At 37.5% G+C, this 25334-nt stretch overlaps 4 protein-coding genes across 9 annotated transcripts in view; 3 read left to right on the top strand and 1 right to left on the bottom strand.

Moving 5' to 3' along the window:
* LOC127421524 (protein argonaute-3-like) overlaps window positions 1-7319 on the bottom strand; it is a 34368-nt gene extending 27049 nt beyond the window's left edge. The window contains exon 1 of one of the 2 annotated variants that reach the window (XM_051664623.1): window positions 6753-7319. In XM_051664623.1, the coding sequence (XP_051520583.1) occupies window positions 6753-6771 (19 nt within the window). In that variant the 5' untranslated portion in view covers window positions 6772-7319. The remainder of the gene's footprint in view (window positions 1-6752) is intronic. The other variant, XM_051664622.1, reaches the window with a different exon arrangement.
* A 1393-nt stretch (window positions 7320-8712) lies between these two features.
* LOC127421544 (S-acyl fatty acid synthase thioesterase, medium chain-like) lies at window positions 8713-11905 on the top strand. 3 transcript variants are annotated; one of them, XM_051664658.1, is made up of 7 exons: window positions 8713-8768; window positions 9270-9403; window positions 9522-9660; window positions 9744-9843; window positions 10442-10611; window positions 11028-11110; window positions 11360-11905. In XM_051664658.1, the coding sequence occupies exons 2-7, from the start codon at window positions 9274-9276 to the stop codon at window positions 11500-11502; spliced, it is 765 nt and encodes a 254-aa protein (XP_051520618.1). In that variant the 5' UTR covers window positions 8713-8768; window positions 9270-9273; the 3' UTR covers window positions 11503-11905. The 3 variants fall into 3 exon arrangements, with proteins under 3 accessions (XP_051520618.1, XP_051520619.1, XP_051520620.1); XM_051664659.1 differs by having other exon boundaries at window positions 8715-8777; XM_051664660.1 differs by lacking the exon at window positions 8713-8768 and adding an exon at window positions 8827-8845.
* Window positions 11906-12011: 106 nt separating this feature from the next.
* On the top strand, window positions 12012-18548 carry LOC127421529 (tektin-2-like). Of its 3 annotated transcripts, XM_051664636.1 has the most exons (10): window positions 12012-12233; window positions 13109-13276; window positions 13415-13540; window positions 15544-15749; window positions 15923-16066; window positions 16356-16470; window positions 16611-16718; window positions 16955-17131; window positions 17675-17754; window positions 17886-18548. In XM_051664636.1, exons 2-10 carry the CDS (start codon window positions 13121-13123, stop codon window positions 18082-18084), a joined length of 1311 nt encoding a protein of 436 aa, XP_051520596.1. In that variant the 5' UTR covers window positions 12012-12233; window positions 13109-13120; the 3' UTR covers window positions 18085-18548. The 3 variants fall into 3 exon arrangements, with proteins under 3 accessions (XP_051520596.1, XP_051520595.1, XP_051520594.1); XM_051664635.1 differs by lacking the exon at window positions 12012-12233 and having other exon boundaries at window positions 12441-13276; window positions 16988-17131; XM_051664634.1 differs by lacking the exon at window positions 12012-12233 and having other exon boundaries at window positions 12441-13276.
* Window positions 18549-22460: 3912 nt separating this feature from the next.
* Window positions 22461-23441, top strand: LOC127421633 (free fatty acid receptor 2-like). The gene has a single exon (XM_051664770.1). It carries the CDS (start codon window positions 22461-22463, stop codon window positions 23439-23441), a length of 981 nt encoding a protein of 326 aa, XP_051520730.1.
* The last annotated feature ends 1893 nt before the right edge of the window (window positions 23442-25334 follow it).

The following is a 25334-nucleotide window of genomic DNA, read 5'->3' as shown; positions in this document are numbered from 1 at the left end:
AAAAAAAAAAATAGCACACAGCAATGGGTCTAAAGAGATAGAACAATTTTTGAAAAAACGTTTTGTGCATAATCATATAATGATGACTCCACATTGTCATATAATGTTTAATTTTGTCTATAATATTTGCTTTTCCAATTTTAGAACTTATTTTATATATTTTTTATAATGTATACCTTCCTAATGCCATGTACAGTTGTGCTCAAAAGTTTGCATACCCTTGGAGAATTGGTAATATATGTACCATTTTTAAAGAAAACATGAGTGAGCAGGCAAAACACATTTCTTTTATTTCTTATGGGATTCATATTCAACTGTAGGTTATAACAGAATGGCACAATCATAAAACAAAACATTGCAACAAAGAAAAAAATGAAATGACCCCTGTTCAAACGTCTGCAGGTCAGGAGACTGTGATGGCCACTCCAGAACCTTCACCTTTTTCTGCTGTAACCACTGGAGGGTCAACTTGGCCTTGTGCTTAGGGTCACTGTCATGCTGGAAAGTCCAAGAGCGTCCCATGCGCAGCTTTCGTGCAGAATGCAAATTGTCTGCCAGTATTTTCTGATAACATGCTGCATTCATCTTGCCATCAATTTTCACAAGATTCCCCGTGCCTTTAGAGCTCACACACCTCCAAAACATCAGTGAGCCACCAACATGCTTCACAGTGGGGATGGTATTCTTTTCACTATAGGCCTTGTTGACCCCTCTCCAAACATAGCGCTTATGGTTGTGACCATAAAGCTCTATTTTGGTCTCGTCACTCTAAATTACAGTGTGCAAGAAGCTGTGAGGCGTGTCAAGGTGTTGTCGGGCATATTGTAACCGGGCTTTTTTGTGGCATTGTCGCAGTAAAGGCTTCTTTCTGGCAACTCGACCATGCAGCTAATTTTTGTTCATGTATCGTCGTATTGTGCTCCTTGAAACAACCACACCGTCTTTTTCCAGAGCAGCCTGTATTTCTCCTGAGGTCACCTGTGGGTTTCTCTCTGTATCCTGAACAATTCTTCTGGCAGTTGTGGCTGAAATCTTTCTTGGTCTACCTGACCTTGGCTTGTTATAAAGAGATCCCCGAATTTTCTACTTCTTAATAATTGATTGAACAGTACTGACTGGCATTTTCAAGGCTTTGGATATCTTTTTATATCCTTTTCCATCTTTATAAAGTTCCACAACCTTGTTATGCAGGTCTTTTGACAGTTCTTTTCTGCTCCCCATGGCTCAGTATCTAGCCTGTTCAGTGCATCCACATGAGAGCTAACAAACTCATTGACTATTTATACACAGACACTAATTGCAATTTAAAAAGCCACAGATGTGGGAAATTAACCTTTAATTGCCATTTAAACCTGTGTGCGTCACCTTGTGTGTCTGTAACAAGGCCAACATTCAAGGGTATGTAAACTTTTGATCAGGGCCATTTGGGTGATTTCTGTTATCATTATGATTTAAAAAGGAGCCAAACAACTATGTGATAATAAATGCCTTCATATGATCACTATCCTTAAGTAAAAGACAGTGTTTTTGCATGTTCAGTCATATTTTCAAAATCAATGCCAAAATTTCACAATTTCTGCCAGGGTATGCAAACTTTTGAGTACAACTGTATTTACTGTAATACTGTATATTCTGTGTATACAGTGTTATTGTCTACAATAATACATCAATTATCTATCCATCCTTCCTTAAACCTAACCTTATAATAATTTCACACATGGTTTTTAGTCTATACTAAGATTTAAGATGATTGGGTTCATTCAAGACAATTTATGGACTTTTGTAAACATCATTTCAGAACAGCTCATACATGACCATTTAACATTCTTTGGATAGTTACATTATGAGATGTTTAGGTCTACTTAAGTGGGTGCCTTAAATCAAGACTTCACTCTTTCCATTGTTCTTTCACTCTGAATATCAGCTCTGACATCAGACATCCTGCCTCACTTTTCTCACATTGAGTGGCAGATGATCACATCATGTAAAATTAAGGGTGAAATTGTTACTGCTGTTGTAAGGATGCTTTTAAGGGGGTTTACAGAAAGAAACAGTTTTTGAGAGGTGTGTAAGGGGAATTCTGCTCAAACTACTCTTCCCAATGAGCCGTTGCTATGCCCGTGGTACCCATGTGGCTTCCCTATCCCTATGGCAACCAAGACTACACTAACAACCAATTAAAGGGAAAACAGATGTTTCCATATATAGGCACAGGTACAACTAAACATGCCAATCACACTAGCACATTTTCTCTTACACTTGTGCACAGACCTGCACAAACATGATCAAACGCTCGAATGTTCTGTTCACACACTGTTCACGCTCATATGAGTACATTTTTCAAGCTGTAGTTGAAATTCCTGAGAGGTTATGCCAAATATAGCTAGGCGTTTCTTGACATTATAGACTAGGAACACTGCAGGTTTGACAGTATTGTTTTAACAGACATCATATTAGTTTAAATGCCTATTGTTGAGCTGTTGCGTGTAACGGTCACTTAACTGGTAATAGGTGATTGGCACATTTTCAAGGGTTTCACTCATTCAGGGAATCAGACACAACATCTCCCTTCTCATCATTTAATTATTTACAGCTGGGTAAGCAAAAGAATTTAAAGTTGCAATGAACTGTTTGAAAAGCCACTAAAAAATACCCATAATTTTAAATGGTTAAAAAGAATGTAAAAATGCTACAGTAAAAAAAGTTAAAAAGTTAACTGGTTAATGGGTCACCTTAATATAAAAGGTAAAAAAAAGATGGTTTCTTAGATGTAAAAAGTATGATTTACCATGTAATTAATGTAAAAAATGTATATAATGTTTAACAAGAAAATATAATTTTTACAGTAAACTACTGTTAAAATTACAGTGAAAATTATCAGACAATCCCAGAAGTTCCTGTGTGAAGTTTCTTATTTTTTTATATCATTTATGTACATTGGAGTATTCTGTGTTATATTTTATGCATTTTAGTAAATGTTTATTGCATTATTTTAGTGTCACATGCATACCCTGATGATGCTCTGTCTCCACATGTGTATTAATTATTGCTCCCGGAGGGCGACTCTTGATGAACTTTAAATCATCATGTGGCCTTTTGTAGTTACTACAGTTATAAACAATTTATTTTAAAGTGAATGGCAGACTTTTATAATTTCCGTACAAAGAAAACGAAGGGTACATCTCAATCAGCTCACTAGCTCCCTTTGTCGTGAATCAGTATATTGTGAACATGAATTTGGGCACTGGCAAGGGCGTTCATCCACTGAATATTGGGACACTTGTGACTCAATAACCTGCGACACAATAACGAGCTCGTGCATTCAAGCGCAGCTGTTATTAATCAACAACATCGCCGTATAAATGACATTATTGTTTATTTTCAATGAAGATATTATAACAGATAAATGACAAAGAAATAAAAATATGAAGGAGTGTATTTTAAACCTTTTTTTATTTAACAGTTCTAATATTTAAAAGATTGTTTCCATTTCATTGTAATTATGGATCAAATACATTACTAACAACATCTCTTTTAAAGAGAAAATAATGCTTTGACATCATACATTTACACTTGTGCTCATCTTCTAACAACTTGAGAGACTTCAGAAGGCATGATAACGTTTCCGGGAACATAGCGAGCAATGATGCTCCCTGGTTTTTACAGCACATTGAGGAATTTTTTAGGAAGTGATCAATTCGGTGCACTGGAATGATTTTGCGAATGAGACAACCCTAAAAATGGCTGACTCACTGATCAGTGCCCTGACTACTGAACTAAGGAACTGATTAGCACCCATACACTCAGTGAGCACTTTATTAGGAACACCTGTACACCTACTTATTCATGCAATTATCTAATCAGCCAATCGTGTGGCAGCAGTGCAATGAATAAAATCAAGCAGATGTGTGTCAGGAGCTTCAGTTAATGTTCACATCAACCATCAGAATAGGGAAAAAATGTGATCTCTGTGATTTTAACCATGGCATGATTGCTGGTGCCAGACGGGCTGGTTTGAGTCTGGTTTTTCTGTAACTGCTGATCTCCTGGGATTTCCACAACAGTCTCTAGAGTGTATAGAGAATGGTGCAAAAAACATCCAGCGAGAAGCAGTTCTGTGGACGAAAATGCCTTGTTGATGAAAGAGGTCAACAGAGAACAGCCACACTGATGACAGAAAGGGTACGGTAACTCAGATAACCAATCTGCACAACTGTAGTGAGCAGAATAGCATCTCAGAATGCACAACACATCAAACACTGAGGCAAATGGACTACAACAGTAGAAGACCTCTGGTTCCACTTCTGTCAGCCAAGAACAGAAATCTAAGGCTCACCAAAACTGGACAGTTGAAGACTGGAAAAACGTTGCCTGGTCTGATGAATCTCGATTTCTGCTGAGGCACACAGATGGTAGGGTCAGGATTTGGTGCCAACAGCATGAATCTATGGACCCAGCCTGCCTTGTGACAACAGTTCAGGCTGATGCCGGTGGTGTAATGGTATGGGGAATGTGTTCTTGGCACACTTTGGGCCCGTTAATACCAATTAATCATGGCTTGAATGCCACAGACTTTTTGAGTATTGTTGTTGACCATGTGCATCCCTTTATGGCCACAATTTACCCATCTTCTAATGGCTACTTCTAGCATGATAATGCACCATGTCACAAAGCAAAAGTCATCTCAAACTGGTTTCATGAACATGACAATGAGTTCACTGTTCTTAAGTGGCCTTCCCAGTCACCAGATCTGAATCCAATAGAACACCTTTAGGATGTGGTAGAACGGGAGATTCACAGCATAAATGTCCGGCTAACAAATCTGCAGAAATTGCGTTATGCAATCATATCAACATGGACCAGAACATCAAAGGAATTTTTCCAACATCTTGTGGAATCCAGGCCACGAAGAACTGAGGCTGTTTTGAGAGCAAAGGGAGGCCCTACGCAGTATTAGTATACAATAGTGTTCCTAATAAAGTGCTCAGTGAGTGTATATTGCCCAGACCGAATGATCGGGCCATATTTGGCCATATTGAGATTATCAGCATGAGCTGATAACCGTACCCGATTGGCCGAGTAGCAGAAGTGGTCATTCAGCCTAGAGCGAGTTCCAAAATCAATACAGACAATCATATTTAACATTAAAATATTTCTGTGAATATCAAATATTTTTTAAATATCAAATTCATAGAAACAAATATTCATATTCGTATGACTTTCTTTCTTCCGTGGAACACAAAAGGAGATTTTAGTCCAAGGGTTTTCAAACTGGGATTTGCTAATTTCAGAAAAAAGCATTTGCATTCACCAAATTTGACATTATTAGTGTTTTCTTCTGCTTTCTAAAGACTGGTTGAAATAATGATATTAATCACGGTTTTATTCTATTGACATCCACAGGTTTTTTTTTTTTTTTTTTTAAGTGACAACAGTAATACATATGCATATGCTTTTGAGCAAGAAAATATTATTTGTAATTCATTTCTACATGTAAACCAATATTCTCTGCTTTGGGACAATTTTTACTGTGAAAAGCACTACACCAATAAATTTGAACTAAATGGAAAATGTATCTTCTTCAGGTTTTCAGATAATATTTTGATCATGACAATATAAAAGCTAATTATTAGATTTTGCATTGTCTTTATACTATAATATCATGCTTACTATTTTTTCTCACATGGTTCTATATGCATTTCATTATACATGAAAATACTGTATTTAGCTGTCTTTACATTTTAGGAAGGGATCCTTTGCAAGGGGATCATCATATCTGAGGGTCCTTGGCACCAAAGTTTGAAAACCCCTAAATCAGGCAATATGCCAAGTCTCACTCACCATTCTCTTTCCATACAATGTGAATGGTGACTGAGGCTGTCATTTCAGTTTTATGTATATCTTATTTGATATAAAATAAATTGTATTTTTATACGTACTCTCTCCATATAGGTATGCTATAAAAATATATAAATAAACCTTTGACCACTATGAGATACACTCTTTCCGAAAAGAACATTCTTATTAAACACAAAATCGTTTCCACTTTAAATGAGATCAAGCAGATTGATAGAGCGATGATTCAGTGACAGTCGTCATGGCAACGGATGATAAGACGATAACTCGCTACCCTTCCACCCTCCCCCCTCCATCGCTACACGCTCCCACCGGCAGAACTGACGCACCTGACGCACGAAGCACCTGTGCGTAACAGCCGTGCCACAATGACGTCAGCAGAGCGAGTGAGTCAGGATCTTCCACATTTGGCGTCTGATAGCCAAAAAACCCACCGCTAACCAAAACCTCGTACACATTTGTATGCTATACGCCCAAACGCCCAAAAGAAGTGAAAATGACTAGTCTCGAAAAGCAGATACAAGCAATTCACCAAAGACGTTTGCTAGGTGAACGCTACAAAGTTACATGGAGTTCTTAAAAGGGAAAAGTCTAAGGGGGTCGTTCACACCAAACACGTTTTTGCGCTGCTTTTCGGTTGTTTTTATTCTATGTAAATATGCGCTTGACTGACGTATTTGACCTTTGCGCCACGTCTCGCGCAGAAGCGCCGCGTTTTTTTAGACGCCGTGCCAAGTTGAAAAGAACTTAAATGGTTAAAAACGCGTCTCGAGACACCTGCGTTCTGTTCCATCCGTTGCGCTGTGTCAAGCTTCTTTTTTTTTTTAGCGCAAGAACGCGTTCGGTCTGAACGGCCCCTAAATCGGTTACTCTGAAACTAAAGAAGAGCGACGTACCTGTAGTTCCGATTTCCATTCATGAGGTCTCTGTCCGGATTCTAGCCGGCTCCAGGGGATCAAATACCGGCTGAAGGTTTATTCCAAGCCGCTGAATATCCTCGCTTACCCCGGCTCCTACCGCGGGCCGCTCGGCTCTGAGGTCCACCCAGCCAGTTCTGATTCAGTCTGCCAAAAGACACTGACACACGGAATGTCTCCTACCGTATCTTGGAAATCTGTAATTGTTATTAGCTGACAAGCCCAAAACCTTCGCCAAAGACTCAGAGGAAAATGTTTTTTTCACAGCCGCCGCGGAACAGAGTTTGTCATGAGCTTCGGACCATTCGCACTGTCTAAAGTGACGGTATCTTACTATTCAAAGGCAAACACTCAGATCCGAGGATAATAACTTGGTTTCACTTAGTGAATCGAAACTGTGCCTTTTTATTTTAGTGGCTTTAGTCCTAGTTTACCGGCGGCCGTTGACGCTTCTCCGACTCTGTCTATCCTGTTGCCGGTTTGCCTCGGGTTTACCATCTCGGTACAGTCAGGGACCCTACAGGAAATACCAACTGCAGGAAACACCGTCACTTCCGAGCATAATGTCATGTGTTTGATCCGCCTTTGATTGTTAGTTCACGAGTGGTTTAAGAACATACATGATAAATTAACTCCTCGTGAAATGATGCCTTCATTGTGGGGAACTTATTTTCTCTTTCTTATTTATTTACATCATCAGTCTGTCACATGCATAAAAGTTTACCTTTAATAGTAGCTTTATATCTTAATTTGTGGATTTAATTTGCTCCCAAAATGCTAAATAACAACAAAAATTACCACAGTACTTTCCTTAAACACCTGTTTATTGTCACTGTGCACTGCAAAATGTTCCTGATCCATGAGATTTCTGCTTGTAATGTCTAAAGTTTAGTTTTGAGACAACTTTATCTAATATTTAATCAGTTTTAAAATATTGCAAATGTATGCAACTAATGAAAATCTCTGAAATCATCACATTTATTTTGAGACAAAATACTTATTTGATATTTTCAGTTTTGCTCAAGGTGATTCAATCGATTATATATATATATATATATATTAATAACTGTGCATGTCGTGAAAGGATAGTATTTGGGGTATAAAAAAAAAGCCCCCCATAAAACACATTGTTTTTCTTAAGTGGGGTGAATAGATTTGTAATGAAAAATGTATAAAGTTGGCTCACATTGACTGATCCAATCACAATGGAGAGATTAATTTGTTTATAGAATACTTGAGATGCTGTGAAATGTCAAATGTGACTGAAATGATCAGGAAATGGTGCACGCCTTTCTAAAGTTGTTATTTTGAAAGAGTATTGTCTTCATACATTACTCGAAGAAGCATCTCTCTGTCTCAAAACTGCATTAGTTGACAAATTGTGCACTAGAACTATTGCCCCTATATCTACATGACATCATGCCCCCCTGGCAGGGGCGGTGCCAGGATTTTTTCACAGGGGGAGCCGGGCAGGGTACCGTGATCTGTCTGTGGTAGCAATTCTGTCAGGGGGGCTGGGGGCACATGGGGAGGTCAGGCTTCTGTCAGGGGGACTACTGGCCCCCTGGGGGCTTTTTATCCCAAGTGTATAGGCCTTTGTACCCCAGGGCTAAAAGGCCCCCTCACCACTTTTTTTTCTTCTTCTGAATTTTAATAATAAAAAAAAAACTTTTGTTATTATTTCTTTTCACACAAATTATGATGCTCCAGCATATTCAGTAAGATATCTTTTTATGTTCTTCGAACTTGATATATTATGTGACCAGATTAAAAAGCACATTTTCCTTAAGGTGTGCCTTTAGCCCTGTTGTACCTTAATGATCTTATAAAATTAAAGAAAATACATTTCTCCTTTTACAAATCACTTTCATATAAATATTTACAAAGTAGATTAATGTTAATATTTTACCACAAACTGCGGTCTGCAGATGGCAGCAGTGTGTTTTTGAAGTTACCAAAGAAGAAGATTGTCTAGGACTATTCAGCACTTTAAACGTGAGAACGGTAGCCTACCTCAAATTTGTTGTTGTATTGATATAATTTTTATGGTTTAAAGCATAAAGATACTTTAGGTAAATTATGCTTCCTCATCATTCCATATATGTCAAAATGTAAATAAGCAGCTGCTTAAAATCGTTGAATGTACCTCACAGTGTTTATGAAATGCAGGAGGATCACAACTGAGCTTCATAATTAAAATGATTTGATTCTAACAGACAGGCGATTGTTTCTTGTGATTCTCCAAGCTAATCAATAACACAAACTCCATTTAGCTCTCTGTGAGTGTCAGGTGGGTTTTCTCTCTCCAGGTAACCATGTGGGCTACAGGGTATATACAGTCTTCAAAACTTTTTCATTTTTTGTGTATTGGGCATCACTCCATAGGTATCAGTCTGATGGTCAACTCATATTTCGTATGGGTTATTTATCAATCCACAGTTTGATTTAGGAGTAATTATACTACTCTCAATATACTGCATCTTATTTCTGTCTCAGAGGGATGGATAAAGTCATTAACTGTTTCAACAAGTACCCTGATGCTGCTGTCCGCCTCATCTGTTTCCCCTGGGCTGGTGGAGGCTCTATCCACTATGCACGCTGGGGCAAAACTCTGAACAGCTCTGTTGAAGGTAACTCCCCAATTAAATAAATGTTTGTTTTTATATTATTATTTTATTTAGAACCTCTCATGTTTAAGTGTTGTGGAGGCTTAGAATTTTTTGTTTAGGATTTTATCCATTTTTGCAGTGTATTCAGTTAGGCTACCAGGCAGAGAAGGGAGAGCCAGGGAACCCCTTTTCCAGAATATGCAGGAAGTCCTCGATGAGGTCATTAGTACGCTACTTCCACAACTCAAAGAAAAGCCATTTGCCCTCTTTGGACATAGGTAAGCAAGGCTGTTACTGTAAGCACATATGTTTTGCTTATATGACATATGAAATTAATTTTCCTATGTAACTTTTTCTTTAGTTTTGGAGCTATGACCTGTTTTGCCTTTGCTGAGCATGTGAAGAGAGTCTACAATCTTGAACCGATCCACATGTTTCTTTCTGGAGCCTCTGCACCCTACGTGAGTCAGGCCTTTTCTGTGATCTGCTTTGTATGTTGTCATATCTGTATGGATTTCATAATTATGGGATAACAACAAGAACTGTTGTGGGGCACGGTAACCCCACATATTCCAAGGAATATACATTTTATTAACAGATTTAATAAAGTTTCTGAATATGTACTGTATTGTTAGACAACACTAAGCATTATTTCTTTTCTGTTAGTTTTGATTGGTTGCAACAGTGGGATATTTTTGTACAACATATACATGAATTTATAAATATACATGAATTATGTACCCTCACAAAAAATCTAAACTAGATGCAAATTTGCTGCTCATTATTTTCACATGCAAATGAGCTTTTGATTCGTCACAGATGTTTGCTAGAAGTTTGCAGCTCTTTGCCGGTAGTGGTGAACCTCTGGCAAACCTTTGGCAACAATGGCCGCAAGTTTGCCGCAAAGCTCATGTGAAAATTATCAGTGGCGAATTTGCGGCATTTTTGCGGCAAATTTGCCATGAACTCCCAATTTTCGTAAGGGTATATACATCTACAGTATGTAAGAGAAATGTATCATTTATCTTTATGGAATTAAATCATGAACTTGTCTCTTAGTCTGAAGTGAGACTGCAGGCACCAAAAAGAAGTCACCTGTCAGATCAGGAGTTTCTTACATGGGTCATTTCTATTGGGGGCACGCCTCCAGAAATACTGGCCAATGTTGAGCTTATGAAGCTATTCTTGCCTGTGCTGAAAGCAGACCTCTCTATTGCAGAGAACTACAGGTGGGTTTTTAAAAGAAACTCACAAACTTCAAAGTTTCTTTCATTGATGTAACAAAACATCAACATATGCGGCAGGAGACTACTTACATTCATTACAAATGGAGACAAGCTTTCCACTTCAGCATTCATTTGTGTCAACAATGGTTGTAAAGCATTATCCGTCCCATCGTACTCCGCTATTATCCAAATAATTTTTCAAATATCAAAATTGTCACTAAGTAGCTCAGCAAAGATTTTCTTCAGTTGGTCTCACAAGAGCAACTACTGTAAATAATGTATGGTCAGTATTTTTCATTTAGATCATGTTCAGGACAGTTTTTAGTCACGTGAATCAGAATTTTTCACAAACATTTCACAGACATCTGAACTGATATTGTTTTGCAAATGTCAATAGCTGTTGACCATATGTCCGGCAGGTGCAGCAGACCATCAACACCCTTCTTATCATGTCCAGTCTCGTGCTTTGATGGAAAAGAGGACACACCCCATGACTTACAAGGTTAGAGTCTGAAAGACAATTTGTAGTACCAGTTAGTCAAAACTGAAACTAGAGCAGCAATTTTGGTTTTGTAAAGAGGACACTCAGGAAAAACAAACTGTCATTTGTGCATTCTTTACCCATTCAGTCATCAACAGATAATATAATAACAAAGAATATCATTGTTTGCACATCAGATGCATAATTTTATCATTCCACATTTTTTTTTTGTGTGTGTGCAATGCTAGTATTGTGTCTCTTGCTTTACAGCTTGGAAGAACATGACGAGTGGTGACTTCACTGTGCAGATACTCCCTGGATCTCATTTTTACTTGAAAGAAGCAGCAAATGAAAAAATTATACTGGACTTTATCACAAAACATCTTGAGACTGCAGAGATGGACTATCTTTAGAAACTCAGTCTTTCATTACATTAAACCGCATTCAGACTACTATGACATATTCATAGACGAAACACTGTTTCATGAAGCTGTTCTGTAGCGGGGAAAAATCAGGACATGCACTAAGTAAACCAATGGAAGTAATCATTCCATTAATTATTTCATGCAGCTGTGGAAAGAAAATATCAACAGATACAGAAAATAAACCAATTAATAGCAAAAGTCGAAGTAATCATTCGTTTAATCAAGCACTGTAACATTTCAAAAACAACTTTGACTAATCAAGTCAAGTATTATTTTATAGATTAACTTAATGCAGAAATAAATGTTTGAGAGGCAGAAATGAAAGCTGATTAGGCTAACTGTTAGATCATAATATATGGGCATATTATTTGTAATAAAATGATTAATTGAATGTTGTGTGATTTATGCTTCTTTAGAATGGATTTTTACACGTGCCAAGGTCCTGTACCTTTATTTATTTATTTATTTAATTAATTTTTATCGGGAAATAAAATCCGAAACAGATCATTATAAATCAGCGCTGTGACAATAGTCATATAGACGCAGTCTGTCATGGTCAGATGAGGAAACGGTCACTGAGTGAGTAATTGCTGAGCGTTGCTATAGTAACCTACTTAAATTATTGAATGAGCTGCGTTTGCGTTTTCCCGTTACCAGGAGACCTGCTGTCTACAGCAAGCCGATAGACACGTTTCTAGCCTGAAGTTTCACAATTTTCGGTAAGTCCGTTATAGGCTATGTTTATGGTAATGGACAAAAAACATAAACATTAACTTTTTAATTTGAAATGGAAATTGTGCTGTGACAGGTCAATTATTATTATTATTATTATTATTATTTTTTTTTTTTTTTTTTTTACATAAATGTTCACCTTTTAACTTTTTGGCAATTTACTAGTCCTGCAGTGTAACAAATATATTTTCAAAGTACAAATAGGCCTATTCCAAGTCTTTCAGTTAAACTGCATAATAATTATTAAAAAAAAAAACTGTTGTTGTTCGAAATCACATATTTATTATTAATATGTAGATGAAGTATAGCATGTCTCAACATGTTTGTAATATCATGTCAACTCCTCTTTCACCGTTTCCAGAAAGATTTGTAAAGAATTGAGCTGTGACAGCTGTCATTTGTTTCCAGAATGATCATTTAAAATGACACTCCACGCAGAATTACTATTCAAAATATATAGCTTAAAACTTAGAGGTCCTTTTTAGTCCTTTTTGTAATATTGTATATTAAATAAATGACAGCTTCATTAAGACCAGTACAAGGATGTCAAAAAGATAAAGTTTGATGCTTCAAGAAGGCAACTGTTAAGTTAAAACCACCATGATGAAAAATGTACCAACACTGCTTTCATTAGCAATTCTACTTTGTTCCAAATTGTCCAAATTGCTCATGTCCTGGCATAACAAGCAGATTGTGATTCTGGGCCATTAATATTTACTAAAGACATTGAAAAACCATTGAAAGTATGTCTTGTAGAAAGCTCTTCCGATTTCCACAGTTAGAATCCAATGGATTGCAGTTTGTCTGCTTTCCAAAACTTCTTTTGTTTTTACTTTGTGCCCTGTTGTTTCTATGGCACCAGATATCAACAAACATGGCCACCCTGAGCATGAAACCAGGCTTGCGTTACAGCGTGTCTGACTGGACGACCAACAATAAACAGATCTCAGACACTGCTGAGCATAGGCGAAAAATTTCACACGAGATACGCCAGGATGGAAGAGCTCTGCGTAACCAGACAGCTAATAAGGTAAATAAGTTTAGGATGAGAGTGGGAACATGGTGAGTACCACAGTATGGAAAGATACTACCAATAAAATCTATTGACTAGGTCATAATTATTATAGCTTTGTCTAAACTGTCATTTTCTATTCTCTGATTTCATCAGACAAACTGGGATGAGTATGAAAGCAGCCGGCGACTGAGTGACAGAATCAATGACATCACACGCTGGAAAGAGAATCTTAAAGCTTGTGCACAGGAAGTGGATGTGGAAATGGATGCTCTCACTCTGGTGATTAATAGCCTATTTGCCATTATATTGACTCAACACTAAATGATGCAAGAAAGAGTAACATTTTCTAGGCCAGTGGTTCTCAACTGGTGGGTCATGACCCAAATATGGTCTGTAGGTCTGTCCTGATAGGGTTGTGAACAATGAAAAATCAATGCTTATTGCAATAATTAAATGCAAATAACTATATAATTGTACATAGTTACAATAGCAACATTAATAGGCTCATCAACTTTTAAAAGGGATTTTCCCATCTTGTGTTGTTCACGTCAAACATCTACACTCCATCAGACTCTGTGGTATTTTGGCACAAATTTATCTGTAATTTGGTAGAAGCTAGCCAAATTAGGCAGATGCCAACAGGAACAGGATGCATGCCTTCATCGCCAAAAACCATGAACAAAATTATATGCTAGGTAAAAGAAAATTAGCTCCAGACGACATTAAATTGGAGGATAAACATGATTTGTGCAGACCACAATGTGTTTTGTGTGGTGAATTATTAGTCCTTAATTGCCAATGTCATGAAACAAAAAAATTCAAGAGACATTCAGAAACAAAATGGTTTCAAACCAAAAAACAAAATCAAGTTTCTTTTTCTGCTTATGTCATATTAAAAATTTGGCATATTGTTGAGCCTATGCAGTTTATGGCAATATTAATATATTTCAATTTTTAATTTTAAGGATACTTTGTTAACTTTTTTTTTTTTACCATAGTTAATTTTGGTACTGAGCTGGATCAACACTTGATGTCCTGAAGCAAAACTACTTGAGAACCACTGTTTTAGGCTAACTTTGTTCCATGCTCTATTTGACTTACCAGAATGGATCACAACAGAAGACAATCCAGTCTGCAATAATGTAAAAGAAATTTAATCTTAAAGGAATATTGTGGGTTCAATACAATATAAGCTCAATCAACAGTATTTGTGGCATAATGTCAATTACCACAAAACTTAATTTCAATTTAAAATGGAGGTGGATGGGGCCAATCTGCAAACATTAATATCAAGGGCGTAGCCAGGAAATTACTTTTGGGTGGGCCTCAATAAAAATGGATGGGCCAAATTTTCGCCCAAATGTATTTTTTACCAAATTTTCCTTAACAACAGAGAAGCGGCGCATTCAAACATTTCTTTCACACTTTCAGAAATCAGAATTTATGAATTTTATCAACTATTTAATAAATATATATTTGAAGTCAAAGAATAATCTCTAATATTCTGGGTGGGCCTGGGTCTAATCTGGCCCACCCTTGGCTACGCCACTGGTTAAAATACTCACTGTATCAGAAGTATAGCCACAAGACGTAAACAATATGCATGTTAACATGATTTTAGTACGAAATCATTTACTAACCTTTTCTGTGTTATGTTCTATCCACTTTTACAACTACGCTGCCATGACGATGTAATGGCGTAAACCCTGTAATCCCCAAAAACAATGATTTAAACAAATGTACAGCTTAAATAATACATGAGTTTTAACAGAAACAGTGTAAGTGCTCTTATAAAATTATGAGCTTCACATTTCTGCCTTGAAACCCGCAGAAAATTGGCCCCATTCATTTCCATTGTAAGTCCCTCTTTGTAACCTTGATTTTTGCTTTTTTTTTAAAGAAAAGAAGGGAATGAATTTTTGTGATAATCAACAATATGCCACGATTGAATTTAACTTGCATTAAACCCAGAATATTCCTTTAAGTAGGGGGAAAACCTGAGAAGGTTATAGCTGCAGGCATTGCTCCAAAAAGGGGCAGTCGCTCCAAACTGCCATTGATGATATAGGGAGCCCCTTACCTAACCCTTTCCCTACCCTTAACCTCGAGTGGAAGTGATGCCTCCTTTTGGAGTTGGTGCAACCCCCTTTTGGAGTAACCACGCCCCCTTTTGGAATAACCTCACACTCTTTTGGAGGTCTCCAGCCTGCAGCTATACCTACTTGAAAAACCCAAACATCTCAATTATATTTATGAGTCATTAACACATTACTATATTGAAGTCCAAGGAGGAGACAGAACGTGCTCTTGCAGCCACTGTTCTGCCACTGGAAGTTACTGCAGAGTGCTTGACATTGAGGGAAGGCCGTCGTGGCATGGAGCTGGTCAGTGACCCTGTGGAAGCTGAGCTTAAGAAAGAAGTGGAGGTGACTGATGGTGCACAGCGGATCCTTCAGCAGTGCATTGATCAGGCCTTTGAACACTTGTGGTAAGAGAATAGATCTGAATGTGCCATTAATCAGTTTGAATCATTCAATAGCAACTCTCTTTGTATGTGTTGAATGACAATGAAGGTTAGATAAATTATATATCTCACAAGACTATTGCCTGTTACTATGATAGATCTCCTCTGTATTTACTAATCTTGGAAGATATTCTCAGTCGCCTACAGGAAGTACGCCAACAGCTGACCATTGACCTTCAGGATAAAATAGAGGCTCTTGATGTGGACATGTCCTGCTTGTCTCTCACTATACAATCACCTGAGATCTCCCTGAAGCCAAACCCCACTAGGGTGCCCCCGGGGTGAGCTTATGAGCTGTTTTACAACACAGATGTGTTTATTCTGGTCTGTTTAAAACAGTTGTAGTCCCTTTTAATGTCCAGAGTCTATGTTGTAGCCCGTATCTAAGAAGGGACCAGAGATTGGCATCTTGTTTTTGTGATCTGTATTTTTGGAGAGTTGAAATTCAAACACAATTGAAAGACTGGGCAATTTCAGCTCAGGAATGGATTATATTAAGCCAGTCTCTTTAGATGATAGGTTTAAGCCAGCAAGACATGCTGGTAAGAACTGTGTTGTCTTTGGTTGCAGCACCACAACTCCCCAGCAGTGGGAGCATTTCAGCCGTTACAATATTACCAGAGCCAAGGAAGAGATGCAGGCCTCTATGCAACTCAGAGAGAATAGCAGCATCACAAGAGCACAGGTGCAATTTAAATTTAGTAGCTCAACAGTCTATTTAAAAGCTCAAAATTAAGTATTCCTGACACTTTTAAGATGTTGAATGATATTTAGTTAATATTAAAACAATATTCTTAGGGTATCAATATACCTCTTCACTCTTAGGTGCAGAATGAGTTGGAGGCCCAACGAATGGCCATGGAGTTTGCTCTGCGTAAGCGAACTCATCACCTGGAACAGGCCCATCAGGAACTGCAATGGCAGCTGAAAACTGTGAGGTTTCTTCTTAATCCCCTGCCTCTGTCTTCTTATTTTCCATCTGTCTGTTGTTTCTGAATAGACAAAAAAACATGGGGCATCTTGCCATAGCATACTTACCTGGCTTGAGCTGTTGCACAAAGTAATAACAATGAGCTACAGTTCAAGGTTCTTCACAAGGTGCTTGATACAAAATGTAAATTTGAAGAGGTGTAGCAATAAGATATACATGGATAGCTATAAACTTGTAGACCCAGCTGGACCAATATAAATCCATCATACAGACTCGGGATGAGATTGCTGAGCTGGAGAAGGACATTGCTGGCCTGGAGAATGATATACAGGCCAAGATGGCTCCTCTAAAGTTGGTCCACACCCGCCTGGAGAACAGGATCAAGAGGCCTGGTATGGACCTGTGCCGAGATGAGGTAAACTCTGTATCTTGTTTGTAGAGCTTTGAGGAATGAGGAAATGGCAAATATGCATCGATGTGGGGCACAGTTCATCTGCAATGGGGAGATGCATGAACAAATCATTCGTCTTTCAAGTTAATTCATATCACTCAAAGGTTGCTTCCATTTAATTTTTTTGTCTCTGGATGGTTACACCACATAAATTTTAAGCCCTTGAAAAAAAAAAATATCAATATGATTTTGAACACAGAAATTGAAAACATGTTCATCGCAGGTGTAATTGTTGTGTGTAAATTGCATTTTTTTAAATGTATTTTTGAATAATTTAATGGATTTCACATCATTGCCCTATATATTTATTATATAAACATCTGTTTATAGCATATTATAACATATGTTATCTGTTTATATATATAATCAGTATAATCAGAAGCCCTAAAGCGTTAAAGCGTGATATCATATCTCATTGATGTAACTCATTGTGTGGTCCTTTAAACATTTTGATCTGCTGTCTGTGCCATTATTCTGATTGGTGGTCTTGTAACCCATTATGCCCAGGTGCAGTTTGGTTTGGTGGAAGAGGCCAAACAGTTGGACGCTACAATTTTGACATTGAAAAAGAAGCTAGCACAGGCCCAGTGAGTCCGCTGTTTTACCTCAACTGCTCATTCGTCTCTCGCTGTCCCTCCATTATAGAGGTTGTTGTATACTGATAAGCTAGCGATATACAATGCAAACACATCACCTTGCCTATGCTGTCACTTGGCAGGCACTCTCTGCAGTCTCTGAAGCAGCATGAAGCTCAAATGACGGAGGATCTGTCTCGCAAGCAGGATGCCCTGTCGCTGGAACAGCGCAGCAGTCAGACTCGCCAGCGCCTCACTCTGGTTGCCAACACTGAGAGACTGCCTTCAGCTGTGGTGCCCCTCACCAATTCTTGTGGCAGACACAAGCTGGATCTAGCTTGAGTTGGCTCACTGATTCTTGTGACTTGGTCTAGTAATGTGGTTTTCAACTGGTAGGTCTGTTCTGTTAAGGTTGTGGATAGCAGGGAAAAACAATGCAAATCATAAAATGCAACTAACTATGTAATCATGCTTAGCTAGATAAGATGCATAAATAGGCTTTTGAATTTTTTAAAGAGAGGAGAAAATGCTTCCTATATCTTTTGTTGTTAACAGCAAAGGCCAATGACACTCTATATTACTTTGGCTCAAATTCATCTGTCACTTGGCAGAAGCTAGCCAAATTAGGCAGATGCCTACAGTAAATGGACAGGTTGGATGGCAGGCACTCAAAAGATCATAAGCAAAACTATGCAAAGTAAAAGAAAATACAGCCCAAACTACATTAAAGGGTTAGTTCACCCAAAAATTAAAATTCTCTCATGATTTACTTACCTTTAAGCCATCCCAGATGTGTATGACTTTCCTTCTTCAGCAGAACCGAAATAAAGAATTTTATAAGCCCATTTCAGCTCTGTTTGTCCATAAAGTAAACGGGTGCCATCAGGCTGTTGGCTGTTTGACAGTCCAAACGGCATATTTAGGCAGCATAAAAGTAATCCACATGACTCCAGTCGATCAATTAATGTCTTCTGAAGCAAATCGATAGGTTGGTGTAAGAAACAAATCGATAATTAAAAAGTTTTTTAACTTTAAATCGTTGCTTCCAGCCAGCACTGGATTTCTGTTTGAAATGACCTAACTCTCGCGTGATGTTCGTTCCTCTGTTGTAAACAAAGCGCTTGCTTCTGACGTCTTGTGTGAACACACCATTGCGCTTACGTCATGCGACGGTAACGTGATGCGTCAACTGCTGGCAGGAAGTGATTTAAGTTAGTAAAGTTTTAATTATCCATTTATTTTTTACACAAATGTATCGGTTCAGTTCAGAAGAAATTAATTGATCGACTGGAGTCATGTGGATTACTTTTATGCTGCCTAAATATGCCTTTTGGACCGTCAAACAGCCAGCAGTCTGATGGCACCCATTTACATGCATTGTATGGACAAACAGAGCTGATATGGGCTTATAAAAATCTTCACTTCGGTTCTACTGAAGAAGGAAAGTCATACACATCTGGGATGGCTTAAATGTAAGTAAATCATGAGAGAAATTTCATTGGTGAATTAACCTTTTAAATATGGGCCAAGAGCATGAAACCATTGAAATTCAGTTTGAACAATAAATAATTTTAGTACTTTGTTGTAAAACCTATTGAGAACCAATGGTCTAGTCTAAACAGATTTTAAAAAATTGCAATTATAAATGAATGTTTTTCTAAGTTGTCTAATACTAAGTTTACTTTCAGTCTAGTATAAAAATAATTGCATTTCCTTGACAGTATTTCCATGTCCAGTTTTATGTCTTACCACAGCTCCCAAGATGGACAAAAAAAGTGATTTTGATTTGTTGATGTTTTTGGAGCTTGCTCTGTTGAAAATTCCATTTCAAACATTCCTTCGATTATATGAGGTAGAGAAGAGCAATCATTTCAAAAATAAAAACATCGTAACATGTTTTAATTGTTGGATAATGATTTATTTTCTTAGCACATAGCAAATTGCATGTGGATCATCTGTGTCATATTGTTAAATTGCCTTTTTGTTTTCACAGTCCTTTCCAACAAGGTTGTTAGTCCATCTGTCAACATATTTTATTTTATATGATGGAAGGGAGGCTTCTGTCATATGAAAAGGGTCTATTTAGGCTGGACTTTGTCTTTGAGTGGTGAACGAGATAAAAGAATAGTACACACACACACACACAGTACATACCATCCACACAAATAACATTAAAACTCACATAAAGACTTATGCAAACCCAGCGCCATGACACAAAACCTGCAGAAATACACACCCATTGGTGAGTGTTTTTGAATCCCCATTGGGAGTTAAGAGCTACACTTCAGGTCTTAATGTCTCTAAATGGGACTGTTTGCATCCATGCGAAATAAAAAAAGAGGAAGAGGAAGGTATTTCCTAGTGCAGTTAAATGCTTGGCAAATATTACTGCTCTCTAAAAATAGTTTCCCATAATGAGTAACAGCTAATGATCTTTTTTAATGCTATTATGATGACTTGGTGCTACTATTTGTAGTCTGTCTCCAATGTTTGCTGTTTACAGCAGTATAGCTTCATGTAAACATAAAACTCAGTTTGTATGTGCGTGAGTATTCAATTTGATTATTATATTTAAATGAATACATAGTAATTTGATGTTTTTAGAAGTATTTAGCATTTCTCTTTGTGAATTATGTAAGTTTATATATTTTATGTGAGTATATACAGATATATATATATATATATATATATATATATATATATATATATTTGGGAATTATTTAATAAAAACAGGTCTAAGTAATTAGGCTAGTGATTATGCCTTGGGCTACAATCAGTGGAAATGACTGTATTGCCATTGCTGAGGGCACAATTGTAATAAATTAAATAAAAATATTATTTATTATTATTGTATATCTTTTAATTTATTTATTTGTCAGGGACAATACATATTAATCAAACATCTCACTGATGTAAATGTGCCAGATTTAGCCAAAATTGCTCATTTTCATCTGCTGTCCCTGGGCAGGTTGATGTCAAAGTACAAAATTACACTAAATACATTCTATACACACTATACATAATTTACAAATAACCATAACAATCAAAACCAATAACCAACAAATCCTAAAAACATTCAAATGCACATTATATAAGATCCCTTAGACAATAACTCTAGCATCAAGTACCATGTTGACAATTCTGGTTTGACAATAATTTATAATTATAAATAACCTTTAGATCCTCTATTGCATTTAGGACCAAAGGTTATTACATTAGAACCATTTAAATTTAGGACCAAAAGTGTTTAGGGTCTTTATTACATTTAGAATATTACATTTGTTTATTACATACAAACCCCTTTATATTATTTAATGTAAGACTAAAAGTGTTTACATTTTGGGCCTTTGTTACACACAGGACCAAAAGTTATTACATTTAGGTCCAAAAGTTATTTAATTGAGGACCAAATGTTATTACATTTAGTACCAGTTATTACATTTCTACCATTTATGTATTTAAGTAACTTGTGTTTAACCTTTAACCAGAGCTTTAACCTTTTAATGCATGTATTGGCAAACAAAAAATAGGCAACAAAAAGAGGAACTCTAATGATCTGTGTAGTTTTAGTTAATTTAGCGTCACCAAGCGGAATTACGAAAATAAACTGTTTTCAGACATCTTTCCCCAAATACACCATTGGTTGAACAAACAGATAGTCCTGCCCCAAACTCATGCCATTGATTGAGTCAGTGTTGCGGTTTCGAGCTCAAACAAACAGGGCAATGTTTTGATAGCGCCACAGAGCCACAAGTGTTTACAATTTTTAGATGAAACCAGTCTACAAATGGTTTACTTATAACTGTCTCTGCATACTACGTTGGGTTACGAAAAAGTATTTTGACATGGAAAAAAATTACATCAGCTTTAATTTTTAGATACAATACACCCTCATGAAAACATTACATTTGCTCTCAGTTTTTCTAATGTAGACTTTAGATAAATATGCCTGATGTCACAGGCAGGATGTTGATTAGGCTTAATAAACTGATCAAAAGGCTTTCTGCACACCTCTATAAAAACGTCCAGTTATTTCTTTGTTTGCGATACCCACCATCACCCCACCACATGATTCCTTAACGTCATCCCCCACCTTTAAGGCATTAACAGTGTCCAACTGAATTTACAGCTTTAATGGTCTGCCCCTCCAGTTCATTTAAAGTGACACAGTCATGGCTGGATGGCTCAATTATTCTGAATCATTTCACTAAAGGGGCATGATCTGGCACTCCTGTTATTGCGCCATGGGCAACTAAGGCAACATGAGAGCGTATAAATGCCATCTTGCTCCATTAATGCTACCAAAATGCCCATCCCCTTCCCTTAATATCAAACCAATTCATGCTCCTAGATGCACTAACCAGACATTTTGAACACCCCTCCCACAACACACACACCCCCATTTCTCCCCTCCCTACCTCCTGCCTTTCAAATAAATAAGAACTTTGGTGCAAATAAGAACTTCCTCGATGTCTCCATGTTTTTTTCCCCCAATGCAGTGTGAGAGACTATTCAGCACTTTTTGAAACCTTACACCTGCACCAGAGAAACAACCTTTGGATTGAGGAATTGCTCTTCATCCATAACAAGGGAATCTGGACTTCTATATTTGATTTTCATATTTCATATAAAAGAGAGTTCATAAAAAGAAATATCTGGCATTTGATGCATGCTAACTGATTTGAAATCTACCATTGTGATCTACGAATCTACCAAGGATGGACGCATCTAGCTGCGTCTCTATGGTGGTCTATATCTTCACGTTCATGCTTGGGCTTCCTGCCAACCTCTTGGTTCTCTTTGTCTATATCCGCAAGGCTCGAAAACACGGTGCCACCCCCAATGTAGTCTACGCTCTTAATCTGTGCCTGGCAAACTTGGCACTAGTGTCTTGGATGCCCGTTAAAGTGGCCGAAACTGTGTACCAGGGCTGGGCTCTTCCAACTGAGCTGTGCATCGTTTACAGCTTCTTTATTTTCTTCTCACTCTATGGCAGCAGTCTGCTCCTCACAGCGGTCGTTGTAGGCCGTTATCTGAGCATCGCCTACCCCATAACCTACAAGCTCTACCGCAGAGCCCGTACCTCTTGCTTTGTGAGTGGCATCTTGTGGGCAGTAGTGCTATTACACATGGGTTTCGCTTATCTTGCCGAAGGAGGAGGCCACTTTGTATCTTTATCAGAGCAGAATGTCTCGACGTGCTATGAGAACTTCACCCAGGAGCAGTTAAATATTCTGGTGCCAGTACGGCTGGAGATGGCGCTGCTCCTTTTCCTTGTGCCTCTTGTTTTGTCAGCATTCTGCACACTGCGCTGCCTAGTGCTTGTCAGACATTCCTATTTGCCCTCTGGCAGTAAGAGAAGGGTGCTGGCAATTGCACTTTCTACACTGGCGGTGTTTGTGGTCTGCTATGGGCCCTACAATGTATCTCACATAGTGGGCTTTGTCCTGTACACTAACGTGGAATGGAGAAGTGAAGCCATGCTTTCCAGCTCCTGCAATGTCTTCCTAGAACCTGTGGTCATGTTGATGCTGTCGTCATGGACGCCAAGGGATTTAGTGGACAGACTGTTTGGCAGAGGAAGGATATCATGGCATCAGTGCCACAACAAAAGGTTTTCCAGGAACCCTCATGCAACTGAAAGAGGGTTGCCATCAATAACTATAAGCCAGAGGGAAAATAAAAATGCCAAAGCATGAGCAAACAGAGGAACCTCTTCTATGAAAGTGACCTGATTAGAGAGAACAAAGGACTAAGACACTCATGGAATTAATTACATTAAATTCAACCTTGAAAGTGGAGAGAGTAAAATAGCAAGGATTGTTCATTCTGAGAAGAGAAAGAAAGAAAGAAAGAGAAAGTAAGTCAAATCACACAAGATCGTAGCCACTGAATCTTCATGTACAGGTCCCATTTTCTAATTAACTGATGATGTTTGTTTCTATATTATTATTATGATTTTTTTTTTTTTTTTTTTTTTTTTTTTGCATTGAGTGAATTTACTTTAAAAAAATTTAACTAAAAGCAACCTTAATTGGTCTCTAATATACAATTTTTACCATTTCAGAAAGCTTTCAAACAAGAGGAAGGATGTACAGTCAATTTAATGAGGCTGGAGACTCTATGTACTGTATTTTCTTTTGCTTCATCCAAAATCCCTTTATATTTTAAATGTTTTCACAGTACTGGTGATGTCATATAGCCTAAAGATCATTACATCACATTACATTAGTATTGTTTAATGCTAATGAACCACATATGTACATTTTTCATATAAGATTTTTGGAACAGTTTGAAACTACACATTGTTATTTATTAATAAAGTAAGCTAAAGTGTAATATGGTTAGCATGAGCACTGTATTAAAAAATGTTACTATAAATTCAATTGAGCTTACATTCTCTGACATTTTTTAATTTTACTGCTGAAATTTTGGTGTATGGACATTATTGGCCCTATTTTAAAAGCGCTGGGGAGTGTGAAAGTGCGAAAGTGTGAGCGTGAGGCAATCGTCTGTGTTCCGCGACTGCTATCGAGTCCTTGAATAACGTATAACGTGCGAGAGTAAGGACAGCCGGTGGAGTTTCTGGTTCCCCCCTATGGTAAGATAGTACCCCCCTAGGGAATTGGTATTCTTCGCAGACTGCATAATATGCATATAGGAAGCGGCGGTACTGGATCTTTGATATCATCTGCTGGTGGAATCCCCAATATTCAAATGCAGGAACTGAGTTAAGACTTTGCACCGAGAGTAGACGTGGTTATCAAACCTCTTAGCGCAATGACCTATTTTTCAGAAGAAAACCAAATTGTGCTTTGCACCACTTCATTAACATTCAGTACACCCACAGTTTGGCACTGATACCCACAGATAGTACAAACACTCTCACCTGCGTCCACTTGCACTTTGCGCTAGAACGAAAATTGGCACGGTCATTGCATGCAGCGCTGCGCCTAGCACGGTCACAAAAACAGAGCCCTTCAAAAGCATCTTCAGTTAGGTTAAGACAACCCAATTTTTGTAATTTAATGCAACATGTTACTAATCAAATATATATATATATATATATATATATATATATATATATATATATATATATATATATATATATATATATTTTTTTTATTTATTTTTTTTTTACATAAGAGATCACATATACAATTGAACTTCACAGCATCAAAATATTTTACATCCAGGATGATTTTTCCTGGAATTATTGTGCCTTGATCTCATCACAGATCTTCTCACTCCTGCCATTCACCCTTAATATGTTAAAACTACATCAAAAATAAAAGCAAATATAAATGGAACTGTGTCTGAGAGTAGAACTTGGCTTACAAATATACAAAAATTCCATCACCACGTCTATTTATAAAGAAACAATGGTCTTTTTTCACATGAAGTTTTGAGGAACTACAGACAAAACCCATGAGGTGGTTTTTGTGGCTTGTTATTAGACACATCCTAGGAAAGATGAGACAATATTAGAACCGATAAACAAGCATGTTAAATGTTACTAAATGAAATGAAAATGAAGCCAGACCATCAAATGAAGAGTCTTGGTCAATATGTATGTCATCTGTGTAGATCTA

The sequence above is a fragment of the Myxocyprinus asiaticus genome, chromosome 30 (genome assembly GCF_019703515.2).
Source record: "Myxocyprinus asiaticus isolate MX2 ecotype Aquarium Trade chromosome 30, UBuf_Myxa_2, whole genome shotgun sequence".
Taxonomy (NCBI): domain Eukaryota; kingdom Metazoa; phylum Chordata; class Actinopteri; order Cypriniformes; family Catostomidae; genus Myxocyprinus; species Myxocyprinus asiaticus.
Note: the sequence above shows the minus strand (reverse complement) of the source record. Positions and strands in the feature narration are given on the sequence as shown.

What these genes read in the sequence shown, in the direction of transcription:
- LOC127421529 (XM_051664634.1), top strand. Translation starts at nt 12,992, where the DNA reads ATGTCTTGTAGAAAGCTCTTCCGATTTCCACAGTTAGAATCCAATGGA. An exon ending in AAATGGATGCTCTCACTCTG is followed by an intron (nt 13,541 to 15,543) that starts GTGATTAATAGC and finishes ACTATATTGAAG; the next exon opens with TCCAAGGAGGAGACAGAACG. An exon ending in GCAGCATCACAAGAGCACAG is followed by an intron (nt 16,471 to 16,610) that starts GTGCAATTTAAA and finishes CTTCACTCTTAG; the next exon opens with GTGCAGAATGAGTTGGAGGC.
- LOC127421544 (XM_051664658.1), top strand. Translation starts at nt 9,274, where the DNA reads ATGGATAAAGTCATTAACTGTTTCAACAAGTACCCTGATGCTGCTGTC. An exon ending in TTTGCCCTCTTTGGACATAG is followed by an intron (nt 9,661 to 9,743) that starts GTAAGCAAGGCT and finishes CTTTTTCTTTAG; the next exon opens with TTTTGGAGCTATGACCTGTT. An exon ending in CACACCCCATGACTTACAAG is followed by an intron (nt 11,111 to 11,359) that starts GTTAGAGTCTGA and finishes CTTGCTTTACAG; the next exon opens with CTTGGAAGAACATGACGAGT.
- LOC127421633 (XM_051664770.1), top strand. Translation starts at nt 22,461, where the DNA reads ATGGACGCATCTAGCTGCGTCTCTATGGTGGTCTATATCTTCACGTTC.